We start from the raw sequence: 27,089 nt of genomic DNA, 5'->3' as shown, positions 1-27,089 counted from the left end.
CACTGCCTGGCAGAATCAGGTGGACAAATCGATGACGAGTCAAATTAGCTACCAATTCTGTGGAGGTAGTTGTGCTTGATAATATAGACATAAATTCTTCTTCTGAAACACAAAGAACATATATATACAGGCAAAGTTTCTTTCAACACCATAGACTTGCGGGCCCCGGGGACAAATTGTTACACGGATGTCACGTTGCCATAAAGGCACGGGCCGTACCTTGAACATGACGATAGTTACACAAGGGCTCAAGACCTAACGGGGGCCTCAGGCACCTAGGACAGCCCTTTGACCGCCTCTTGATATAAATAAGGGTCATCCGCCCCTCGAGGCCTTGAGAAAAAACCAAGGACCTTTGATATCAAAGCGAATTATTAGCTGAATATCGAACATTGTTCCAAGCCCTATAATTATAGCCCTTGTCACACAAATTCACAAGATAAACTGGTGAAGTCCAGGGGTATGCTATCACCAATCAAGCTTCTCATTACCACATGCCATCGCCTGGCAGACTAATAAAATACGTTAATTCCTCTAAATGGTATATCGCAACAAATATTATAATCTCACCAAGGAAAACTCACTTTGGTCAGCTTTAGTAAAAGCTTCGCTTTGAAACTGTTGTTTAACCGTAGCTGGTTTGATTTCAGAGCCTCTGATTTTCTCCTGCCCAAGATGCCCTTCTACCATGCGAAGAATGTTCACATGTGAATCTAGGAATTGTTAGCCTAGATATTTTCAAAGTCAGCCTGCTATACACACCATTAGCACCGGTTGAGTGGTAACCAGAAGTAGTCAACTGCTTGTGTTGCTTCTCAAACTCTCTTATATTTTGCTTCAGCTCATTTGTAAGAGAAATCTTAGTAGCATCTTCAAGTTTATAGTCTTTTGAGGCAATAGAAGAGTATACGTCGCAACGTATTGCTGTCTGCTGGGATGTTTCAGGAGAGTGGGTAAGTTGGTACCAGAAGGGCCCATTAGACATAGTCTGTACCGTCGTTAAAGGGAAAAAGCTTATCTTTCCAACAGAAGGCGGGCTTTGGGATAACAAGGTTCCCATAATGCCCTTGGTTGAAGCGTCTGTCGAAGATTTCTTCGGTTGATTGTTGACTGCTTTGGGATTAAGTACATCGTATCTGACGCAGCTTTGGTCAAGTTCGACAGACAGAACTTACGTATAACCTTCCAGTTGAATCTTCCCTTAAATTCCATGGTATCAATCAGGTGAGAGTCGAGCTTGATTTGGCCGAGTTCCCCGCTCCGGGTAGCTTCTAGGGGAGTCGTAGTAGCCACATCCTCGCTGGCGCTAACGTTGATGTGAAGAAATCCATATCCGTCTTCCTTTGTATGAATCTCGAAGAGACTATTTTGACTTTTGTCGAAGCCTGGAAGGTTATCAAAGTAGGGGGCCTTGACAAGTGTGCCCTTCGTGTTATAGCTCCAGCCGTGATATCTGCATCCAAGCACCAGTGCAGAACCAGATTGCTTTCTAGCAACTGGAAAAGCACGGTGTCTACATACGTTGTGAAAAGAACGAACAATCATGTCTTTGCCTAAAATCATGAAGAAGCGGAACCCAGCAACTTCATAAACGATGTAGTCACCGACCTTCCGGAAACGGCCACGATGGCTCACACACATCCAAGACTGTGACAAGTCAGGCCAAAATTGGAAGACATGTCGACACTGAGACAAATACCTGACTGAAAATTGCCCGTCTCTCGGCTTGGAAACGATCTGGATCTGACCACCATCCTTTGGGTAGGTTCAGTGCACTGTTCGGCCTTTCTCTCGACGGCTGCTCTGTCGTGGGTGGCTTTCGGATCAGCAGCCAGACATTAAAGAATAAAGATACCACCAAGGCATAAAAGGTGCCTGACAGAGCAAAAAAGGGAATGCTTTCTAGAAACATTGAATTTGTGGTCTTTCTAATGGTCACCAAAAATAGTCAAAAGGATTGACCTAGTCCGAAAATAATAGATGCACCTAGATGGAGGAATGAGAGCAAATCTGCAGCACAGAGGCTGGCCATGAACCAAATAAGAAGCTCAGCACGTGGCAGGGTCTTGTAGCGGATAATAGAAACTAAGACTGTAGCCAGGGATTCGTAAAGTATTTCCCATGTTGGAAAACCCATTCAATGCCGGTTATCCACACATGGCCACCATGAATGCCTAGAATCGACGAGGATGGTCATTTCGTGAACTGTGAGACACTAAGCGACACCAATTCAACGATTACGACTATACTACCAGACTGCACATGCAAGCCATGTAGGCTGCATAGCTTATAAAAGCACGTTTATGTCCGACTACGGCTTATCTTTACGAAGAGAATGCATCACCTGAACCAGTTGACAGATCTTTCCCCACCCTCTTACATGCTGGGATCATGTACTACCCCTTTCTGCGTAAAATGTTTCCTGATCGGGATCGACAAAAAAAGGTCGCCCCACATTCCGCCATCACCACCGTAACATCTTTGGGTTCGTGACCACAACTCTTCAAATTGCGTCGACTGAAGGCGATAGACATGGGACCAAGATGAATACTTTACGTTTATATCTCGCGACTCGTAACCTCTGAGTGTTTCTCAGCAATTTGCAAACTAGTAAGCCCTTCACTCTACACCAGGCAGAAACCGAGTCTCAAAAATGAGCGACTGTGCTACAACTCTTCCTGCGTCCTGGTATACCAGCAGTGGCATCGGCAGCCTGGAGAAACGGGCAGTCTTCTTCAGAGTATGTTCCTTTACCTTTTCCGAGAGTCTTTCTGATAACATTGCAGTCATGGGTATTACTTGGTGCTGTCACAAAATTTCCTGAAAAGCAAGTGGATTACAAGCACGAGCTCGCCCAGGTTGACTTTACGGTTCGCCGAGAGGAAAGTGACTGGAGGTCCATCAAAGTTTTCAAGGACAGTGATGTGAGCTAAATCAAAATCTGAATCCCCAAAGCAAATCTCATCGTCGACCCTCGACTTCGCTTTGCTCTTCCATGTGATCCTAACGTCTATCCAGGGTTCGGAAATGCGAAGCCACCTGACCCCCACAGGTCTCCTTTTCTTGACGCTTTCTGACGAGACATGTGCCTTTGAGGACTTTTTCCCGGGTTTTGAGGCGTTGACTGCACACGCAGACTTCACCCAGTTTCCTCTGAGGCGCCCCCTCAGATACACAAGTAACAACAACTGGAAGGCTGCAGTCGATGCGTATCAGGAGTGTCTTCACTGCGCATACGCACATCCCGAGTTTGCAAAGATCTACAACCCCTCCGTTTATCAAGTGGTGAATAAGCACAACTATTCCCAGCACATGGCTGGGTCCAGCAGCCAAGCGAAGGGACTGAAGGAGGCGGGACTCTTCTTCTACTTCTTCCCAAACTGTACGCTGAGCATGTACGCAGGTGGCTTGACTTGCTGGCGCATCAACCCCACAGAAGAACCTGGAAAGTCACGTATGGAATTCGATTACTATCACCAGGCGCCTCTCGACAGCGAGGAATTTGAGAATTATTACCGCTTTGCTCGTAACGTTGCTCTTGAGGATATTGAGCTCTGCGAGAAGGCGCAGACAAATTATAATGTCGGCATCTACTCGGAAGGCCTCCTCAATCCCCAAAAGGAGAATGGTGTTGCCTGTGAGTTAATGTCCAGATTATTACCATTTCCTATAGTTTTTTGGATAGCGCCTTGACACGTTTTTGCAGACTTTCATCAGCGCGTCCTTGAGCTGTGTTCCGCCCAGTTCGAAAAAGAAAATACAGAAGGGCCTTCTCCATTCCATGTGCAGACCAGCGCAGTAGCTGTGGGTGAGGTTTTGGCTTAATCCCAAGGATTGGACAAAGGGCTGGTTTACTTTGTGCCTCAACATAGCAGGGCCGCCTCTTACGCATGAATCCACCGCTTTATGACGGTAAAGCACACTCCTTTACTCTACTTGGAATTACACTACATTCTTTGCTCGCTCAATGTCAAGTTTTTGGAAAAACAGAATTCCTAAAATGCCTAAAGTCAAGCTCGCAAGCCAAAATCGCATAGTGATTTGTAGTTCCCCCTATGAGCTCAGCAGCAAGATGCACCAGATATGGAATAACGGCTCACTGTGCGCCCGTGCCCTTCTCGAGTTTTAAAAATGTAGCTGTGCTTTTGACCTCGACAAGGGGTCCCAAGAGCATGACAGAACTACGCCCTATAATCTAGCTGCGACAAAAATGACTCAGGGCGATTCAAGAACAATGCACTACACAAGACAATCCCTGGTTTATCCCACATGGGCAACCTTGCTGGGGTCTGCTCAGCTTACCAGTTACATTAACTAAATGCATCCTTTGCTTTACAAAGGTTCTCGGATTAGCTGCTTTGCGCCAGGTTAGGTCGCGCCGATCTTAACTATTTAAGGAAAAGTTTTACGCGCTACAGCACCAAACACTCGAACCAGCAATTTCACCGAATCAGAGATGGCTTATTCTGTCGAGGACATAGATAGACAGGGGTGACGACCGGTAGAGTCTGGTTTCATCAGAGGCTCCGTTCTCTGTTAGCAGATCGCGGGGTCTCTGTATTGGTTGCTGATTGGCTAATGGAATGACTCGTCATGGCCATTTAATAGAAAAGGCACGACGTTGCTACTTTCAGCCAGGGAAAGTTCTTACCTTGAGTAGATGCCACTAACCACCTCGTTTCCGTGCCCGTGCAATCTGACGACGAGTTCCTCATCCCAATATTCTTCTCTGTCAGGGTGAAGTTACGTTCTCCTATCACAATGGCCTTGCCGGTTGATTCATCCCACGCGAGCCCTTCCTCTAAGGATCCAGAGAAGACGTTGGATAGTACGACAACATCGAGTGTGCAGATTGAATATGCCCAGCAATTACGCTTATCTCAGGCTTACCGTGAAGATAATACGCACCGACGCTTGAAAGGTCGCCATGTTCAACTTATGGGTATTGGAGGCACTATCGGCACCGTTCTCTTCGTATGCATCTCCTAGCGCAGTTTTGATACCTTGTCGGTCGTGTGATGATTTCTGTTTGCTTTGCGTCATCTTTAACTTCCAGGCTGTGTTACTGACCCAGCTGCAACATGTTAGGTGCAAATAGGCCAAGGTCTGCTTAAAGGTGGCCCCGGCAGCCTTTTTATAGCTTTCACATTCTGGTGTTCCTTTGTCCTCGCAGTCACCATGTGTATAGCTGAGATGGTTTCCTATACACCTATATCGTCTCCATTTATTCGCTTCGCTGGCCGGTATGTTGACGACGCACTTGGTTTCGCCACTGGTTGGAACTTCTTTATCCTCGAAGCCATGCTGGTACCTTTTGAAGTGACAGCATGTAATATTATCATGCGGTTCTGGACAGATGCCATTCCGACTGTTGTCATGATTATTGTTATTATCGTGCTGTACGTTGCGATAAACCTTCTAGCGGTACACTACTTTGGTGAAGTTGAGTTTTGGGCTGCTCTAGGAAAGGTCCTACTTGCTCTGGGACTTATCCTATTCACATTTATTGTAATGGTAGGTGGAAATCCCAAACGCGACGTATTCGGCTTTCGGTATTGGAAGACACCAGGGGCCTTTGCCGAACTCTACTATGAGGGTGCATTAGGTAAATGGTTTGGTTTTCTTCATTGTCTGGTGCTAGCGTCATTCACAATCGCTGGCCCTGATTATGTCGCTATGACTGCCGGAGAAACAGCAAGCCCAAGGCAGGTCCTACCTCGGGCTTTCAAGGCCGTCTTCTATCGCTTAACATTCTTCTTCGTCCTAGGTTCCTTATGTGTTGGAATCTTGGTACCCTACGACGATGCTGGTATGGCCGCCGCTTTCAGAACCGGACAGCCAGGAGCCGCCGCAGCCCCATCCGTTGCGGCGATGAAAAGGCTGGATATACCTGTTCTGCCTCATATCGTTAACGGTGTAGTTCTTCTTTCGGTATTCTCAGCTGGAAATTCGTATCTATTCTGTGCCTCGAGATCCCTTTACGGCCTTGCGCTTGACCGTAAAGCTCCGGCCTTTCTGACAAGATGCACCAGTAAGGGTGTTCCGATTTATTGCGTGGCTAGTGTTCTTGTGATTTCGTTACTCTCATTCCTTCAGCTTTCGCAGAGCAGTGTAGTGGTGTTGAATTGGCTTGTAGCTCTGGTTACGGCGTCCCAGCTAATCAACTTTGCTTGCGCATGCATTACTTATCTATGCTTTTATCGAGCGTTAAAAGCGCAGGCCTTCGACCGTAATAGGTTGCCTTACCAGGGGCTTTTCATGCCCTACACTGCTTGGTATGGACTCATTGGCACTGCTGTTATGGCTCTGGTTGGCGGATATGCAGTATTTCTTCCCTTGGAGGGTCACTGGAACGTACCAGACTTTCTTTTCTCGTAAGTTTATTTCAACAGTATCAAAAAGGGCTTACTTCTCAACAGTAAATCGCATGATCTATGGACGCATTTAGTTACACCATGGTCGCGGTTGTACCTCTTTTGTACGTTTCCTGGAAGCTGTTTCATAAAACGAAGATTCACAAACCGTTGGAAGTAGATCTGAACAAGGATCAAGATTTTATTGAAGACTATGAGCGTAATTATGAGGCACAGCCTCCATCGTAAGCCACGCACGCCCTAGAGGCTCATCTACCGTGACTAATTCCAATATATAGGACTATATTTGAAAAAACACTTGACCGGCTATTCGGCTGAATGCGATGATGCAAAATAACATGATATCATGGCTATTAATATCTCGGAGCGGATAGCAACGGGTTGGACCTTTTATGCAGCTTGATAGGTAGATGTGATATTTTGAGCTAAAGCACAGACATAGAATAACTGTGAGGCTAGTACAGTTGCGCAATTAAATACATTTTCTCAGCCTTATTGACCATGTATGATTGAAACTTGTTAAAAACGTGGCCCTGATATGATTATCGTCATTATTTTCTGCTTTACATTGAGAAATTGTCATAGTTTGTCGTCGTGTAAGGCTTCAATAATTTTGTTGATCAAGCTATTCCCATGCATGGAATAGGGCCACGGAGAAGAATAGGTCGACATAAGCCGCTGTCGCTACCTCCAGGAAACTGTCAACTTGGAGAGTCAATCTTCCAACATGCAAGTTTATAAGCTCCTCTCCCAACACTAACCAAACAGCGTTCGGAGATCCTTCTGTTCCATTACATCAAGCCAGTGAACGCTCACACAGCCCTGAGGCTCTTCATCATAGGCAGTCCAAACAGCCTTGACAAGTTTTTCAGTGACCCGGACCGGCACAGGGTGTAGATTGTCCTTCAAGACGCTAATCCGTCTCATGATGAAATTGCGGGCTTGGCTGACGTTTAGGGCTAGCTGCGTAACCAAGTATTCTTCTCGTTCGTGGTTTTCAGCAGGCCTATCAAGTAAACTGACGTAATCCAAAATGCACTCCATTGGTCTTGAAGGCCTGCCCGATTCTTTAACACCGTCTTGGTATTTGCCTGGCTTCGGAACAGTGTCGCACCGAAGCCCAGTGGCGGCACAGACATAAAGTAATGGCTGAATAACTAGGCTTCCTGAGTCGGGCGGAACTCGCTCTAATACTTCTGTAAGTCGCAAAGCCAGGGGCACAATCCATTTGTACCACATGGCATTCCCTTCATATGAGTGATGGTGCTCTCGAGGCACTCGTGAAGAAACCAAGTCGGGAAATGTGATGTATAATTGGAGTAACGAAGCAAGTTGATAGGCCTCAGCCACGTGTAAAAGATGGAAATAGGGGGTACGGTGGTCGCCTGTATCCTCGATTAAGGGGCTTGGCGATAACTGCAGTTGTAAAAGATGCTTCTCCAATTCTTCTGCCTCCCCAACTTCCCTAGCAGGTGGTTGACCGGTTCCCCCTATACATGACAGCGAATTCCGAGATCGGTAGGTTCGACACACGCTCATTGATTGTGTAAAGAGACGGGAGGTAAACGATGAGATTCCGGTCCATGGATGGGGTATCGAATCAAAATTGGATGCCCCAACAAGATTCGGCTGAGCAAGTCCTGGCTCCGGATCATATATGAAAGAGATTAGCATCTCCCAGTATACCAGGCTTTTGCTGAAAAAGTCGAGTATGTTAGCGTCTCCCTCCGACAAGTGGCGGTCCTGCTGCATGGTCCGTCCAAGTAAACTCTTTGCGTCTTGAAGAAATGGCCAGCCGACCCGACGAGCGTCTAACCAGCAGATTGTAGTTCCCAGACAGAGTAACGAGTAAATTACTCCGATTGGTGCTGTATCGAGGTGCGCCTTGCCTTTTAGCTCTTCTACTTCTGCTTGAATGCACAATGTTGCCGTTTTCAATAAACGGAAGGCGGTAGGTCTCATTTGCGGTAGCCTGGCAGCGAGGAAACTAGCCGACATGCTTTGAAGTGAATTGAAGACGGCGGAGGAACTATGCCACAGGTCTTCGGCAAGTTTTCTATTCATATTTTTGATGGAATCGAATCCAGACCACGCTGGACAGACCTCGTGGAACCAATGCGCTATAAGCTGTGTAGCGTAGTCCGTCATTCTTCCTAACGGCTCATTGGGAACAGACTGTACATGCTGCACGTCCAGGAATGCCCCCAAGTCTGGTGTGAGGCATTCTTCTGGGTTTCGGCCTAGCCTTGACTCTGCATCTGGCCCAAGTACTGTAGCTGTGGAGAAGTCCATTGGCCAAAGGCCAAAATCATGGAACTCGGTGAAGGACAGGCCGGCATCACCCTGAAAAGCCTGGTCGGTACTCTCCAGACAGTCGAGGTCCATGAGATAAGACGGCGTACAGACAATTGGGTCGGGAGTAGAAGAGCGGTGATCAAAGTGAGTACAGAATAGCCTTTGTCTTCGGTGGTCGCCCTGCACTAACGAGTCGGTCGGTGTCTTTGTAGCTCCTAAAGGCGCTTCCGGAATCTGACGGGTCGCGTCGATTCCCCTCGGCTGATGCTTGTATGACCACTTTAGGGACTGAGAATACCCCTTGCAAGGCCAACCTTTTTGAGAGCATCTCGAACATACTGGCCTCGCCTCGTCGCATTTGACCTTGGGATCTGTGAGTAACCACGAGACAATCCATCAGAATACCACATACGTGTCTCTGCTTGCACGTGAGGCATCCGCCGCGTGAGCGGTGCCCTGATGCCCTCGATAGCTTCGATCTATTACGGTTGACGGTACGGTTAGAGGCTTTACCATTACTGTTGTCCATGTCTCTTGGGACGTGGTCAACTCGCACTCAGTTGGCCTCATGTACGAACAGGGAAGAAAGCCTGGCGTAGTCTGTTGATTCCATGTTTGTCATATGGCTTACTTAGTAGGGCGGGGGAAGGCGAGTGCCGTGACCGTGGAGACATGGATGCTATTGGCTATGGGTCAAGGGGTTCCCGCTCTAGATATTTCTACTAAACCCTTCTGGGAAATTTTATACGACACCCGATGTAAACGGCATCAATTGATGTATGCAGCTTTGTGCATGAGCGCGCTGTAACACTCATAACCCCGTGCCCCCGCAAGATGCCTACCCTAGCCCTAACCGCCGCTGGCATGACAAGTAACAACATGACCAAATCAACATTTGATGGAATCATCAAAAGTATTTTCAAACCTACCACAGGACTTTCCACCGGCAGTAACGACCCCACTTATATAGAGCATACCGTACGTGCTCTATCCACGTCGTTTTGCGTATTGTGCTGCCCCGTCGATGGCTACATCCACTGGGGCATCTCGCGGCCACCCTCTCTGCCATAAAACAAAAGTCATACAGCATGCGTCTCGCCATTTCCATGAAACTTCTGTCTGGTGCGACTTGCACACATACCTGCATGACAAGATTTTCACCGAACCGCGACTTTCCCGTCACAAACTGTTTTTTTGCATCAAACTTGCAGACGAGAAGGCTGGAATGGACCAAGGGGCTGACTGTGACGTGAGGCAACAAAGCTCATAACCCCCAAAGAAATGAGCCTTTTGCTCCGAATAGGTATGTTCCTTCCGGTGACCATTGAATCGCCATGGAAGCATAAACGCTCGATGAGTGCGTGAGTTGTCGGCAGCATTGCATCCCGTTGGTGAGGTAGAAATGAGGCCATGATGCAGCCCAATACGCACACAAGGCCGCGAGCAGTAGGTGGAGTTGGTCGACGGGATGGAAAAGCGATTAATGGCGACGTGTCAATGTGCGATTTCTTCCGCCATGGTGTAACCAGGTCAAACACTCTTGTGCCTCTGGGCGAACCGACGAGGCACAGTAGTCACGATACTGTGTGCATGTGTCGAGTCAGCCAATGGCAAATGTCAGCAATGCAGCCTCGCCTTGGGGCGCCTGTCTCGGTCTGCTAGGATGATACATGTATGCAGACGCACTGGACAGGTACTGTCAAGTATCGACCAAGAAGCCAGCATCTTTTGTGCTCGCCTTCGGGGAGGTGAGAGGTAAAAGTGCGGCAGACCTAGCACTTGAGGGCAGATGTGATGCCGACGAAAAAGAAACGCACGGCGAAATGCAAAGCCATTGAGGTGTCGAGGAGCCGCTCACACCAGGTCACATGGTCGCACTTGACGCTTCGAAAAAAAAAAACTCCTCCAAGTCATGTCTTTTCTTGTGCTCATTTTCCGCGCATGGCCATTGTAAGAATTTGATCTACCAGCGCTACCCCTCCTCCTGTCATGCTCACTGATACATTAGCAGAGACAGATTCCCATGATTATTGTCCTCGTCCTCGGCTTCACCGTGCGATCCTTTGGCCTTGCGACGCTTCTTTTCCTCTTCACCATGGGTTTTGTGGCGAGCATCGACGTTTTGACGGCCGACGTCAAGGGCCTGCAGAGTCTCCTGGGCCAGGGCCATGTGACGAGCCGCAGCTTGGTCGAGTCCTACCTCGCCCAGATTGACAGGCACGATGGATACTTGCACGCAATGATTCAGATCACGCCGACGCACCTCTTGTCTGAGAGAGCCGGCCAAATGGACCGGGAGCGACGGGCTGGTAGTATTCGCGGCCCTCTCCACGGCATCCCCATCATCATCAAGGCAAGTGTCTTGGGCAAGTCTACGACTGCTCTCGGGTACGCTGCTGACTCTGCTGTCGTTGGAGGACTCGATAGCCACTCACCCAAGCCTCGGGTTAGGCACAACAGCCGGAAGCCTCTCCCTTGAGGGATCCAAGCCTCGCAAGAGTGCCACCGTAGTGGAAAAGGTATCTCCCCACAACCCGCTCTGACAAGAGGTTAACATTGTGGCCAACCGGACACGACATGGGAAGCTTATTGCCGCTGGCGCCATCATCCTGGGCAAGTCCAATTTGAGTGTGAGTACATGTCCAGTCCAACTGAACTGCAAGTCTCTCTGACAGTGGTCAAGGAATTCTCCAACTCGCGGTCAGCACTCTCTCATACTCGTACGATTGGCTTGCAAGCTAAATTCATGTCACTCATGTAGAGGCTCCATGATGCCCAGCGGATGGTCCGCTGTCGGTGGTCAAACGCAGTCTGCGTACGTGCGTGGCGGACTTGACCCCGACGACTCAAAGGACGGTCACAGTGTAAGCAACCCACCTCACAGCCATCCTTGCGCAAGAGTCACTGCTTACATCTCGTCACTCCAGAATCCCTCGGGCTCATCCACGGGATCAGCCGTGGCCGTGTCCGCCGGCTACGCGCCCGTCTCGATCGGTGCTGAGACCGACGGGTCGCTCATCTGCCCTGCTGGAAGAGCGTCTCTGTACACCATTAAGCCAGGCATAGGCTTTGTTCCGCAAGACGGTATCGTGCCCATCTCGAGCCACTTTGACTCTGCTGGTCCCATGGCCAAGACTGTCTATGACTTGGTCGTGGTGCTAGATGCCATACGTAGCAATCAAGGATCCAAGTCGCTGGTGCATAATATCACGGGCTCTTGGGAGGATATTTCGGTGGGCACACTCGACCCAGAGGTGTGGAAATATCCCGATACAATTATGAAACCGGTAACCGAGGCCACAGAACAAATAGTAAGTCTAAAACAAAGTCGTGTGTTTGGCGAATATCCGCTGAAATTGCATTTCAGCTTCGCGACATCAACGGAGCATACGACATCATCAAGGGAAAAGCCAAGAGATTCGCGGCAAACGTTCCGCTGGCTACACCGGACAGCTTTGAACTAGATGGGGAAAACAGCGAAACAGTCATCATACGTGCGTTGAGAAGTACAACGGCCTAGGAGCAGTAGGGCATTGCTGATCAAAGCAGAGACTGACCTCAAGACCCAACTCAACTCGTTTCTACAAGACTTGAACGAGAGCAAAGTTCGCAGTCTCGAGGATATAATCTATTTTAACAAACAACATGCCGACCAAGAGCTGCCCACCCGTGAGTAATTGTCCCATCATATTGACACACGCCACTCACTAACAGCATACAGACCACCCTAGACAGGACCTCTTCATTGAAGCTCAAGAGAGGCACGTCTCCGTGCAAGATTACAATAGACATCTAAAGCACCTCGAAAATGCTGCAAGAGGGGACGGAGTAGACCACATTCTACAACAATACGAAGTTGATGTCATCATTGGTCCAGCTGACAGTTTCTTGACCAGCATGGCGACTGGCAGTGGTTGGTGCGATGTAAAATAGTTCATCATGATCTTCGGCTTATTCTTATATAGGATATCCCGTGGCAGGGATGCCACTATCGTACCTCGACTTTAACGGCAGGGCCTTTGGTCTCGCCGCAATTGCAGGCCAGAACCAAGAGGCTTTGCTTGTCAAGGTGCTCAGTGCCTGGGAGGCAACGTTTCCACCCCGCAAACCTCCTCCCATGCTCGTCAACTAATTAAGCACCATACGGCCGCTGCGAGGTTTTGCCCGCACTCAACCATGGGCAGGGCCGAGTTGCCTAGGGCGTTAACAACCTCGGAGTGTATTGAATCAGGCTGAGGCTGCCTCACTCGCAGGACCACGTCATTGTATTCAAGGGCTCTCTTGTCTTGGCTCCGTTCGCAGAAGACATGGTCCATCATGACGCAGAGATTAGTGTGACGGGTGGATTCTTCATCTCTGCAGTGGTGGAAGCCGTGGTGGAGGAGCTGGACGCGGGCGTTGTATCTGCCAACTTTGGCGAGGTAGCTGTCACTTTCGGTCAGTAAATGAAGTAATGCAAGATGTAATGATGAGCATTAATTTCACCGTGCCGCGTCAGAAACCAAATAGGCAAACTCCTCGTTATAACCAATATCGACTTGCGAGGAGAGCTCGTGACATCGCTCTCCAAGCCCCCTCGATATCATCAACCAGCCTTTCCCATAGGGGCTATTGGTTGAACATTGTGACTCCCCTAGGCCGATTGGGAAACGGATCTCGAAGGACAGAAACAGCATCGCGCCACCTCTCGAGCTATCTGTCTACACCTATATAGTTGCGATACTCTCCTTAAATGAGTCGGTGTATAGAGTATAATATGTCGTCTGTGTTTTCGCTGAGCAAAACAACGTCACACAGCCGATAATAGCAGTGTGTTCTCCAGCTTTTGGATGTTGGGTCAGTGAGCTACCGGGCTACAATTATACTGCCATATTTCGCCCCTGGGGGTGAAAATACTGGTGGCCAATATGTATAAACTGTAATACAACGTAACGCTTTGCATAACGCTACTACAATCTCACCCCAGGGGCGAACTTGTATGGAGGACGGCTGGTTCTTTCCACATTGATGCGTGCTCCCCAACACCCTTCTAGCCGTCAAGAAACTCAACCTCCAATGTCGGGTCGGCCGTACCATCGACCCAAGGCTGATTGGCCTTCTTCAGTTCGGAAGCTGCCCACCTACCTTTAGAGACCCGAGGAAGCTTCAAAGTAGTGGATGCCGGGGCCTCCGTTGCGGTTGCTGGGCGTAGAGTCGGCCGTGAACTTGCGGATCATGGCGTCGACAGACCCGCGGAAGCCTTCGGCGTAGTACTCCCAGACGGCGTCGTAGCCCTTGTTGGCGCCGTCGTACGCGCCCAGGCTGCCTTCGAGCAAGTTGCTCAGCGCGTTGACCACGTAGTAAGGCGCGAACTCTGGCGGGATAGATCCTTGGGCGGCCACCAGGGCGTCCATGTCGGCAAAGTCCTTGCTGAGATCGCAGGCGTCGTTGTGAAGGCAGCCGGGGTCAGTGTCCTCCTCGTCGCAGAGCAGCGCGAGGGGATCGCTCTCGTCTCCCCAGACAGCCAGGGCGCTCCAGAAGGGATGAGCGTTGGCCTGCGTGTTCTCCTTTGCCGTCTCTATGGCGCCGCTGTCGTCGCTAATCATCTCGACTGAGCCAATCGTCACGAGGTTAAAGACCCAAAGCTCGCCGTTGCCGCCCTGGTCAAAGATGAGCCGCTGTTGGCAGTTTTGCGCGTCCACGCAGACCGACTGATCGTAGGCGTCAAACCACGAGTACAGGCCAGCGCCGGCAATGGTGACGTTGCTGACCTGGCTGAACATGGCCGCCTAGGAGAAGTCGCATTGAAGCTTGGAGCCGTTGCAGGCCTCCGAAAAGTCGGGATCGTTGCTGAAGACGCCCAGGGAGTTCTTGAAGGGACCGGGAGATGACGTGGCGTCTGTGTACTGGAAGTAGGGCGACTCGGTCTGGATCATGCCCGCAAACAGGTTGCCCGTGTTGTAAAAGTTGTACTGGTACAGTATGCTGTGTTCGGATGCGCTGCCGTACAGCCAGGTCGGGCCGTCATTGGACTCGATGAGGAAGCCTCGAGCAACCGCAACAGTGACCATGGTGTTCTTGGGGTCCTCAAGATCGTGGTCAGCTACCCAGCCCCAGACGTTCTCAAAGTAGCCGTTGGCCTTGGGCGTGACGTGGAAGAGCATGGAAGCTCCATACAGGCGCTGGGGATGCTGGTGACCTTGGGGCAGTCCGCCAGGGTGAGCTCTAGAAAGACGGCGGTTAATTTACATTGATGTATACCGCGGAACAGCAGAGACCTCAGTGTTGGATACTTACTCGAGCCGTAGGCGCCGCCAACCCGGAAATGCGCGTCAAACATGGCGACGGAGCCCTGGTCCTCAGCGGCCACGTTCTATTCCATGAGCACCAGGCAAGGAAGAGAGCCTGTTGACGTAAAGAGCATGTCTGAAATCTCGACAGTGCCCTGGTCGCCGTCGTTGCCCACCTTGACCATGGGCTTGGGATTCTTCATGTCCTGGAAGAAGGGGCCGCTGGCCACAATCTGCGACCAGACCTCACCGGTGATAAGGGCGTGCGAGGGAACATGGATGGTGCCCGTGACAATGTACGAGCCTGCAGGGAAGTAGATGAGCTTGCTCGTCGATGCCATGCGCATGACCGAGTTGATGGCTGCCGTGTCGTCGCCGACCCCGTCGCCCTTGACGCCGTGGTCCTTGACGTTCATGATGTCGTCGAGAGTAAACGCCTCGTACTGCGGACGCTGCCTGATGTAGTATGGCTTCCTGCTGTACATTTGCGTAAATTGATTGAGGAGGCGCTCGGAAGGGGCATCCACGTCGACGCTGGTCGGGGGCGGCTGCGGTTAGCCTGCGCGCTGTGCAAGCTTGACTTTCAAGATGAAGATGCATCTAGTCTTACCTGTACTGGCCGAACGCCTGGCCACCAATCTTGACGTTGCCAACCACGACGTGGCCAATGTCGTCGCCGGGGGGGAGCTCAACGGCCGAGCCGTCGATGGCGCTAATCCTGGTATCAACATAGGACGTGCGGACGTTGTCGAGCTGGATGATGGTGGATTCCTTGATGTCTTTTTTCAGCGCGTTGGTCTTGATGCCCGTCTTGATGTTCAAGAAGAGCGAGTCCATGACGTAGACGGAGCCGGTCGGCGTTCTCGCGGCGCCGTCGGCCTCATAGTTCAGCAGGCTGAAGCCATTGGACGCGGAATCGAGGTAGAGGCCGTACCACGTCCAGCCCCAGTCCCAGATGAGGGCGCTGCAGCTGTCCGTCTGTCCGTGGGTTTCAAAGTGGCGGACAGTGTACTGCTGGTTGCCGCCGTCTGCACCTTGTCAGGTCCAAGTAGGTAAGAAGTTAATGAGGGCCAATGTCAACGCCAAAGGCCCCTTTCAATAGAAAAAGGAAGCTATTCATCGGTATCGCCGAAAGGCCCTAAAAAGCCTCGCTATAATTATTAAAATAAAGCTACTAAAAGCCTCTAAAAAGCTCGCGCTATAACTCTATTAAAGCTAGACTTTTAATAGTTAAATCCCTTAATTATTAACTTTTTAAGTAATTAACTAAATAATAATTAATATTTATAAAAAAGGCTTATTTTTTTTTTAAATAATGTTAATTTAAAAATAATTTTATATTTTAATTTACTTTTATAATTATTAATATAATAATTATAAGCCTAAATTTATTATTAAATTTAAGATATTTTAATATTAAATTATAATATATGTAAGGTTTTTAATAAAAAACTTAAATTAACTTAATTATAAAAGTTAAAAGTTTTTTATTAATAATTTTAATAAGTTTAAATAATTAGTTTTAATAGATTTTTATTATTAAAAAGTATATTATTAATTAAAATATTTAATATTTAATTAACTTTTAATAGCCTAATAAAATAACTATTATTTTTTTAAAAAAAACCTTAATTTAATAATATTAATTTTAAGGTTATAATAATTATAAACCTTAATAAAAATTAATTTAAAAAGCTTAAATCCCTTAAAAATAACTATTAAATTAATATTTAAGCTTATTAAAAGTATTAAAAAGCTTTTTTAATTATTTAATAATTTATTATTAAAATTATTAATAATTATTATAATATAATAGCTATTAAAAATAATATTTTAAAATAACTAAAATTATTATAAACTTAATTATAATTTATATTTTAAAAGTTTAAAAAAAAGGTTTTAATAAAATATAAATTAATATTAAAAAGTATTAATTATATAAAAATTAAAGCTTAAATTATAAGTAATAAAAAGTACTAATAAAAGCTTATTAAATTAACTTATTTAATATAAAAAAGCTTTAATTAACCCTAGATTTTATAATTATAATAATTTTAATTAGTTTTATATTTTTTAATTATTAAAATAATTATATTTTAAATTTTTTAAACTTTAATTAAAAAAAAAATAAATAAAATTCTAAATAGCTTTTAAATTAATAACTTATTTAAATAATATTATTAGTATTAAAAGGCTATTAAAAGTAAAAGTAGCTTTTTATTTTTTATTTTCTAAAAAGGCTTATTATTAAAAATCTTAAATTTATTATAAGTACTTAATTAACCTAAAATCTATTAATAAAAAAAGTTAAAAAGGTTAAAAATAGCTTTAACTTACTTTTATAATTAAAAATATTATTTTTATTATTATTTATACTTTAATAAGCTTTTTAAAAACTTAATATAAAAGCTTAATATTAAAATTAAAGCTTAAATTTAATAAAAGCTATTAAATTTATTTATTAAAATAAAAGTTAATTAAGCTTATTAATAAGCTTTTAATTAAATTAATTAAAAGTAGCTAAAAAACCTAAAAATAAAAAGTATTATATTTTTAGGCTAATTTTAATAATAATAATAAAGTGTTTTTAAAATTAAAAGCCTTTAAAAATAAAGCTTATTATAAAATAAAAGCTTTTTAAAAGCGCTAAAATAGTTTAAGCTTTAATAATTTTTTAAAATAAATTACTAAAAATATTAATAATTTCTTAAAATAAAAAATAAAATTTAATAATAATAATAATTTCTTAAAATAAGTTATTAAAAGTTTTAATAGCTTTTTAAAATAAAAAATAAATATTAAAAAACTAATTTTTAGCTTTTTTAATAAATAAAAAATTAAAACTATTTTTAATAAGCTTTAAATACTTTTATATATATATTAAAAATATTAAAAACCTAAAAAATTAATAAATAATAAAGCTTATAAAAGCCTAGATATTAAAAGGCTTAAAAAGTTAAAAAATAAAAGTAGCTTAAAAGGCCTAAAAATACTAAAAATACTAAAAATACTAAAAATACTTAAATTAATAAAAATAAAAGCTTTAATTAATAAAAGTATAAGTTAAATTATATAAAGCTTATAATTATATTATTTATTTAATTAATTTATAAGAAAATTTACTTTTTAAAGGACTTTTTTATTTTAAATTCTAGGTTAAATATATATATTTATAATAACTTTAATTAATTTATTAATTATTAAATTTTATAATAACTTAATAAAACCTTTATAAGTAATATAAAGCTTTAAATTAAAGGCTATATGTAACGGCTAAGGTTCCTAAGGGATAAACTAGTTGTAGTTTATATTAGCAAAACAACTAGGGCAGTTAATCTAAGCGGTTAGTTATTATATTAATAATAGGTTATAAATTATAATTAAGTAATTAAAGTTAAAGAGTTATAAGTAAAGCTTATTTAATATAATAATTTATATTAAAAGCTAAGAAGCTAAAATCTATTTATAAAGTAAAATTAAAGGTTTTTATATATTATAATAAATTACTTTTCTTATTATAATATTTCCCTCTAGATTATTATTATAACTATGATTTTACTTATATAAATTATAGTTCTTTTTATAATCTAGATATAATAGTTACTCTAATTATTAATTTATTATTTGCCTTGCTTATACTGCTTTATAGCTTATATAGCTAGCCTAACTTATAGCTTGCTTTTTATATATAACTAGGTTATAATATAATATCCCCTCTCTTATAGTTTTATTTTTAAGACCTAAGTCTTGTTTTATAAATAGCTTTATAGCCCTTTTTTTATTAGTAAATTCCCTTTTTCTTTTATTCTTTAAAATATTTTATTAATATTATATCTGGTTATATTTTTAAGCTAAAATTAAATATAAAGAAAAATAATAGTTATAAACGTGCTAATTTTATTAGTATTATAAATTTATTTAATTGCCCCTTAAATATACCTTATACTTATTATTTTAAAAATAGTAAATCTTATTATATAATAAATAAGAAATTATAATATAATAAGTATATATAGCGTGGTTGCTTATATAATAATATTTTAGTAGCTTTTTCTTATAAGTATTATTACGGCCTTTATTTTATTTATATTCTTTTATTAATAATATTTTTTTAGTAATATACTTATTAAAGTAATAAAAAAAACTAAAGTTAAAGGAAAAAAAAGTAAGTAATAAGCTATTAAAGCTTTATATATAGCTAATTAACTTTTAGTTTTAGCTTTTTATAATTATAAATTAATTAACTTAAATATAAAAAATCTAAAATCATGTTAAAAATAAGAGTTTAGAATTATTTTATTATAATATAATAAAGTTAAATACTAAGAATAGAATTTTACTTACTTTAAATACTTATAAGTATTAAGTAACAAATAATTTAGGTATAATAGGTGTTCTTAAAAAGAGTAATTAGTTTACTTTTAGGTTAAGTAAAAAGTTCTTAAATCTAGGTTCTTTTATACCTTTTATACCTTTTAGTAAAACTGCCTTAATAAATACTAGTACTTTTTTAGGTACTTTATAAGTTTTTATATATTTTTTTTATATTTATAGTTTTTTTACTTAATAAGGTATTAATATATTTTATTTTTTATTCTTATATTTAGAATTTATTTTACTTTATATTTTTTATTATTTAGGACTTTAATATTTTTTTTTATTAGTATATTATTTAATATTTTCTTAAGAAGTAAAATATATATTATAGGATAATTTCTTATAATTTTTAGTAATAAAAGTTTATAATTATTTATTAATATTTGTTTTTTAATAGTAAATAGTCTTAATTTTTTATAGTTTAATTTATTACTTAATTATATTATTTTAATATTTTATTAGAGTAAGTAAATTATATTTCTTTTCTTAAAAATTAGTTTTTTTAATTTTTTTATTTATTTATTTATTTATAAATAATATATAGTACTTAACTTATAATTTATTTTAAGTTATATTATAAGTACTTATTAAAATTTAAAGGTAAATATACTTTTTTTATTTAATATAATTTCTTTTAATAACTTATAATTACTTATTATTATTTATAAAAATATATATATAAGTTTTTTTATATTACTTATTTTTTTATATAATAAAAAGTATTTATACTTTATAAGTTTATTTATAACTATAAATATATTATTATATTTTATATTAGTTATTAGTTCTTTTAATATTAATAGCTTTATAATATAATTAAAAGCTATTAATTCTTATAATTATATTAATACTAGTAATAGTTATAATTTTTTATATAGCTTATATTATAAAGCCTTACTTTTTTTATATTATATATATTTATTAATAACCTTTTTAATTATTTTCTTAATTTCTAAGAAATTATATTATTATTATATTTTATTTAGTATTTTATAGATTTCTTAATATTTATAAACTAAATATTTATATATTTCTTTAATATATTCTTCTTATAACTCTAAAGGTATTTAGGTTTTTTTATAGTACTTTAGGATAATTCTAGGTTTTATAAGATATTTTTTTAGCGTGTTTATAAACCTAACCTTTTCTTTTACTTATTATTAGATTTTCTTATATACTAGGTTTTTATTTTATACTTTTAGTATAATATTTAGTTATTTTTACTAAAAATTATTATTTATATTAATTTTAAGGAGTTATTTTATTATTATAAGTACTTTTATATTATAATTACTTTTTTAATTTAAAGCGTTTACTTATTTATTTTTAGATTTTTTTTAATAAATAATTTTATAGTTAAATTCTAAAAGATATTTAGCTTATTAAATTTATTATTTATTTAATTATTATATTATTATAAAGTAAAAGATATTTTTATAATTAGTATATATCTTAACTTTATATTTACTTCCTATAAGGTAATATTTAAATTTCTTAAAAGTATTAATAATTACTAAGAATTCTTTATTATAAATAAGGTAATTAAGTTTTATTTTATAAAGTTTTTTTAAGTAAAATATAATAAAATATAGTTTTTTATTATTATTTTTTTATTTAACTTATATTCTTAAAGTAAAATCTAATAAATTAGTTTTTAATTCTATTTTTTTTTAAGTTAAAAGTTTTTAAAATAAGTTTAAATATAATAAGTTTTTTAATCTTATTAAAGGTATATTATGCCTTATTATTTTAATTTTATTATTTATTTTTCTTAGTAAGTTTATTTAAAAGTATTATAATTTTATTATAGCTTTTAATAAATTTTTTATAGTAATTTATAAAGCTTTTAAAGCTTTATATATTCTTAATATTTTTTAATATTAGCTAGTTTTTTATTATTTTAATTTTTATTTTTTTTATTTATATTTTATTTAATTATATTATATATTTTAAAAAGTTTACTTCTTATATATAAAACTTATATTTTATTAGTTTAAGTAATAATTTAGTATTTTATAGCGTTTTTAGTATTATATATATATATTTTTTATAGTTTTTTAGGGTTTTTAAGAAGATTAATATATTATTAAAATATATTATTATAATATTATTGAAATAATTTTATAGTATATTATTAATTATTTTTTAGAATATTATTAGTATATTAATAAGCCTTATTAGTATTACTAAGTATTTAAATAATCCGAATTTTATTCTAAAGGCTATTATTTATTTATAACCCTTTTTTATTTAAATTAAGTTATATACTCTTTTTAGGTTTATTATAGTAAACTAATTTATATTATATAATTAGTTTTATAGTTCTAATATTAATAATAATAGTATTTTATTTTTTATAATAATCGTGTTTAATTACTAATAATCTATTATTAATTATAATTTTTTGTTTTTCTTTAGAATAAATATAACTAGGTATTTAGCTTTTAATATTAATACTTTAATATAACCTTTTATTAATATCTTATTAATATATTTTTATAATATTTTAAGTTCTTTTATATTTAAGTTATAAATCTTATAAAATATTATTAACTTTTTATTTATTAATTTAATTTTATAATTTTATTAATTATATTTAAGTAATTTGGTTTTTAATTCTTTTATAAATAATTTTTTATATTTTTAGTATTTCTTAGAGATATTTTTAAGTTTTTTTTCTTTTATTATTAGGCTTTTATTATTTTTATTATTCTTATTTTTCTTTTTTTCTTTAAGTTTTTTATTTATATTTATAAGGTTTTTTCTTAAAGTAATAATAACCTTTTAGATTTTAGCTTTTATCTTTTTATTACTTATTATTATTTATATTCTGGTTTATAGTATTATTAAGGTTATTATAATAAATCTAATTATTTTTTCTTTTATACTTATTATTTTTATATTATTTATTTATTATTATTAGTTCTTAGATAATTTACTTAAAGGTTTCTTTTTTTTAGAACTTTATTTATAAGCTAAGTTATAATAAAATTTCGTTTTTTTTTTAAATTTTATTGATTTTATTAGCTTAAAGTCTTATTTTACTTTAATTAGCTTATTTTTTAGTTAATTAGTAGGTTATTTTTTTATAATTATAAGTACTTTAATACTAGGTTATATTTTAATATATTTATAATATTAAGTTAAATTACTTTTAAATAATCTTAAATTTATACTTTAAGATAATTAATTTTTTAATTAATAATTCTATTATTATAAGTAAAAAGTTTTTCTTTAATATTAATTAACTTATATAATATTTTTTTATATTTTTATAATAATTAATAATAATTAATAACTTTAAGTAAAATATAATTACTTATTATATTATTATTTATAAGTATATAAACATGATATTTTATAACTTTAGTATTTAATATTATTTTATTACTTTATTTATTTTAAATTATATTAAAGGTTATTAATATTTTTCTTTTTATACTAGCTTATAGCTTTTTTATAAATAATATACTTTATTTTTTAAGTTTTTTAGAATAGATTTTTCTGCGATTTATTATTTTATTTCTTAGTATTATTTTATAAGTCTAGTTTTATTTTATAAGTACTTAAAGTAAAACCTATTATTAAATATTTAATATAAATAATTATAAATTTAGTTTTTTATTTTTTTATACTTTTTATATTTTAAGTTATTATAATTTATTATATATTTTTTATTATATTTAGGGTTAAATTTTTATTTATAATATTACTTATTTAGCTTTTATTTATTATAATATATTAATTTTATAATTTTCTTAGGATTTTTTTATTTAAGTATATCTAATACTTATTATATTTATTTATATATTACTAGTATTTTATATTATTACTTATACTATTTTTTAGCTTTATTTATTATATATTTTAAGTAATTTAATAATAAGTATATTATATAGTTTTTTATTTTATATTAAGGTAATTTAAGTAATAATTTTTTTTTATATATTAAAAATTTTTTTTATATATATATTAATATTATTACTTATTTTTTATATATATATATAACTAGTATATATTTGATTTATATATATTTATAGGATTTATATAAGCTTAGTATTTAATAGGTATATATAAATTAGGTTTTAAAATTATTATTTAATTATTATTAATTATTTTTATTTTTTATTTTAAGAGTTTTTATTTAAAGTTATTACGACCCAGCACGTAGGCTGCAAGTTAGGCCGGCTGCATAGAGCCGCTAGGCGGTATAAGCATAACAGGCTATAGAATATTAGTTAATATAATAAGATTAATAGGAAGAATACTTAGTTATTATAAGTAAGTATATATAATACTTACTAGTATTTAAAAGTAAGTATTAAGAATACTTACCTTTATAATAACTAATAATCATAATATATAAGAACCCTTAATTTTACTTTATAAATAAACTTTAACTTCTTAGCTTTTAATAATAATTATTATATTAAATAAGCTTTACTTATAACTTTTTAACTCTGATTACTTAGTTATAATTTATAACTTATTATTAATATAACACCTAATTACTTAGATTAACTGCCTTAATAGCTTTACTAATATAAATTATAATTAGTTTATCTCTTAAAAACCTTAATTATTATACGTTAAAAGCTCTTATTTAGACTATTATTATATTACTCTAAGTAATACCTAATAACTATTAATATAATATTATATAAGACTATTATTATATTTAAATTAAATAAAACCTAAGAAAAATTAATAATTATTTTTACTTATAATATACTTACTAAGATTATATACTTTTAGGAATAGGTCTAATAAATAAAAAAAGAATAATAAGAATAAGCTATAATTATAATTATAATTAAAAAGGACTTAAAAGAAATTTTTAGACCTAGAATACTAGAATTATATAATGGATTTTTAGGTATACTTTAAGGATTCCTTACTTAACTTAAAGCTTATTATTAATAATTCTTAATTAAAATAAAAGAATCTTTTATTAAGGTATTATATATAAGAAAATATATAATAAAAGTAATACTTATATAATTTAAACTTATTATAAGGGATTATCTTAATAAAAAAAAAGATAATTATAAAGAAGAAATTAATATTATTTTTAAAAGTTATAATAAGTTTAAAAAAGCTATTAAAAAGGCCTTTAAAATAATTAATAAAGCTAGAGCTATTAAGTATTATATTAATAGGCTTAAGTAAAAGGGATTAATATCTAATTATATTGCTTACTTTAAATAACTTATATCTTAGCTTAACTAGGAGGATAAACCTTTTATATTAGTTTTTTATAAAGGGCTTAAGGAAGAAGTTAAAAATAAACTTTATAAAGAGAATAAATTAAATAACTTATTAGATTATATTATTATAATAATACAAATTAATAATAAATAATATTAATAATATATATAAAAAAAATAAGGTAAAGAAACCTAAAGCCTTATTAAAGGGAAAAGTTATTAAGCTAATTAATATAAAAAGTATAATAAACCTATTACTTATAGTTATATTTTTAACCCTAGATAAATAAAGCTTAATATTACTAAGAAAAATAATAAAAAGGAAAAAAAATATTATAATTATAAAAAACTAAGATATTTTACTAATAAATATAAGAAACCTAAGAAAAAATAAAAGCTAGTACTAAAAGGAGATAAGAAATAACTTAATTTTATTAATTAATAAAAAATTAAAGTTATTAAATTAAAGGTGAAATATAAAAACCTTAACTAGACCTTTTATTATAATAATAATTATTATATTTATATAAGTAATAAATAAGAAAGAGGATAATTTCTAAAAAAACTAAGAAAACTAAAAAAAAAAATTATAAACTTTATAAGAAATAGACTATAAGTAGCTAAATAATTAATATAAGAAAACCTAAATAAATAATTAATAAAAAAAAAACGCTTATAATAATAAGATAAAAGGAACTTTATAAACTAAAATCGCTAAAATATTTAAATAAAAACTTATACTAAGAAATTCTTAATTAGGTATAATAATAAGTAAAAGTAAAAAAGATTTAAAGGGAATAATAATATAAGGAGAAGTAAAATATATAAATTTTTATTACCTTTAATAAATTAAAAAATAAAATAAGGGAAATAAGTATTAATAATAATAATATAATCTTAGATACTCTAGAAGTATTTAAAAATAAATAAAGTAAAGAAAAAACACTTATAAGGCTAATAATTATATAAGAATAAGCTATATAATAATATTTCCTTATATTAATAAGAAAATATTTTATAATTCTTATTTTAATAATAAATACTATTATAATAATAAAAAATTAAATATTATAGTTTTTAAAAGAAGAAAAGGAAAATAATTCTAAGCTTTTACTAAGATACTTAGAATATATATATTTAATATAGGTATTATATATATTTATAATATATTAAGTATACTTTTAAACTAAAGTATAATTAGATATATTTTTAATTAAGATAAAAGGATATTTAATTAAAGTATTATACTTTAAATAAGAACTTTTAAAATAAAAAATAAAAATAATTAATAATAATTAAATAATAATTTTAAAACCTAATTTAAATATACTTATTAAATATTAAGCTTATATAAATCCTATAAACGTATATAAATTAGATATATATTAGTTATATATATATATAAAGAATAAGTAATAGTATTAGTATATATATAAGAGAAAAATCCTAATATATAAAAGAAAGTTATTACTTAAGTTACCTTAATATAAAATAAAAGACTATATAATATACCTATTATTAAATTACTTAAAATATATAATAAATAAGGCTAAAAAGTAGTATAAGTAGTAATATAAAATATTAGTAATATATAAATAAATATAATAAGTATTAGATATACTTAAATAAAAAGATCCTAAGGGAATTATAAAATTAATATATTATAATAAATAATAATTAAATAAATAATATAATAAATAAAAGTTTAACCCTAGATATAATAAGAAATATATAATAAATTATAATAACCTAAAATATAAAAAATATAAAAAAATAAAAAACTAAATTTATAATTACTTATATTAAATATTTAATAATAGGTTTTACTTTAAGTACCTATAAAATAAAACTAGACTTATAAAATAATACTAAGAAATAAAATAATAAATTATAAAAGAATTTATTCTAAAAAACTTAAAAAATAAGGTATATTATTTATAAAAAGGCTATAAGCTGGTATAAAAAGAAAGATACTAATAACCCTTAATATAACCTAGAATAAATAAAGTAATAAGATAGTATTAAACGCTAAAGTTATAAGATATTATATTTATATACTTATAAATAATAGTATAATAAGTAATTATATTTTACTTAAAGTTATAAATTATTATTAATTACTATGGAAATATAAAAAGGTATTATATAAGTTAATTAATATTAAAGGAAAACTTTTTACTTATAATAATAGAATTATTAACTAAGAGATTAATTATCTTAAAGTATAGATTTAAGGTTATTTAGAAGTAATTTAACTTAATATTATAAATATATTAGAATATAACCTAGTATTAGGGTACTTATAGTTATAAGAGAGTAATCTACTAATTAACTAGAGGATAGGCTAATTAAAGTAAAATAAGATTTTAGGCTAATGTTACGACCCAGCACGTAGGCTGCAGGTTGGGCCGGCTGCATGGAGCCGCCGGGCGGCACAGGCATGACGGGCCACGGAACATTGGTCGGCACGACAGGACCAATGGGAAGGACGCTCAGTTATTATAAGTGAGCATGCACAACGCTCACCAGTGTTTGGAAGTGAGCATCGAGGATGCTCACCTCCGCGA

General features: G+C 35.3%; 5 protein-coding genes across 5 annotated transcripts; 2 read left to right on the top strand and 3 right to left on the bottom strand.

The window, feature by feature from the left end:
* Positions 1-2,653: 2,653 nt before the first annotated feature.
* Positions 2,654-6,378, top strand: AGP2_4 (General amino acid permease AGP2; the record flags this gene model as incomplete). Its single annotated transcript, XM_066131693.1, has 5 exons — positions 2,654-2,740; positions 2,787-2,924; positions 3,019-3,637; positions 4,661-4,974; positions 5,089-6,378. The coding sequence occupies 5 exons, from the start codon at positions 2,654-2,656 to the stop codon at positions 6,376-6,378; spliced, it is 2,448 nt and encodes an 815-aa protein (XP_065987912.1).
* A 752-nt stretch (positions 6,379-7,130) lies between these two features.
* G6M90_00g105970 (uncharacterized protein) lies at positions 7,131-8,759 on the bottom strand (the record flags this gene model as incomplete). Its single annotated transcript, XM_014684102.1, has 1 exon — positions 7,131-8,759. One exon carries the CDS (start codon positions 8,757-8,759, stop codon positions 7,131-7,133), a length of 1,629 nt encoding a protein of 542 aa, XP_014539588.1.
* Positions 8,760-10,610: 1,851 nt separating this feature from the next.
* On the top strand, positions 10,611-13,114 carry G6M90_00g105960 (uncharacterized protein; the record flags this gene model as incomplete). The annotated part of the gene is made up of 9 exons (XM_014684101.2): positions 10,611-10,619; positions 10,678-11,057; positions 11,431-11,533; positions 11,597-11,980; positions 12,037-12,163; positions 12,219-12,338; positions 12,391-12,582; positions 12,635-12,738; positions 12,923-13,114. The coding sequence occupies 9 exons, from the start codon at positions 10,611-10,613 to the stop codon at positions 13,112-13,114; spliced, it is 1,611 nt and encodes a 536-aa protein (XP_014539587.2).
* A 681-nt stretch (positions 13,115-13,795) lies between these two features.
* Positions 13,796-14,988, bottom strand: G6M90_00g105950 (uncharacterized protein; the record flags this gene model as incomplete). The annotated part of the gene is made up of 3 exons (XM_066131692.1): positions 13,796-14,437; positions 14,507-14,873; positions 14,942-14,988. 3 exons carry the CDS (start codon positions 14,986-14,988, stop codon positions 13,796-13,798), a joined length of 1,056 nt encoding a protein of 351 aa, XP_065987843.1.
* A 33-nt stretch (positions 14,989-15,021) lies between these two features.
* G6M90_00g105940 (uncharacterized protein) lies at positions 15,022-16,058 on the bottom strand (the record flags this gene model as incomplete). The annotated part of the gene is made up of 3 exons (XM_014684099.2): positions 15,022-15,472; positions 15,549-15,966; positions 16,022-16,058. The coding sequence occupies 3 exons, from the start codon at positions 16,056-16,058 to the stop codon at positions 15,022-15,024; spliced, it is 906 nt and encodes a 301-aa protein (XP_014539585.2).
* Between the last annotated feature and the right edge of the window lie 11,031 nt (positions 16,059-27,089).

The sequence above is a fragment of the Metarhizium brunneum genome, chromosome 7 (genome assembly GCF_013426205.1).
Source record: "Metarhizium brunneum chromosome 7, complete sequence".
Classification (NCBI taxonomy): Eukaryota; Fungi; Ascomycota; class Sordariomycetes; order Hypocreales; family Clavicipitaceae; genus Metarhizium; species Metarhizium brunneum.
This window is presented reverse-complemented; position numbering and strand designations above follow the sequence as displayed.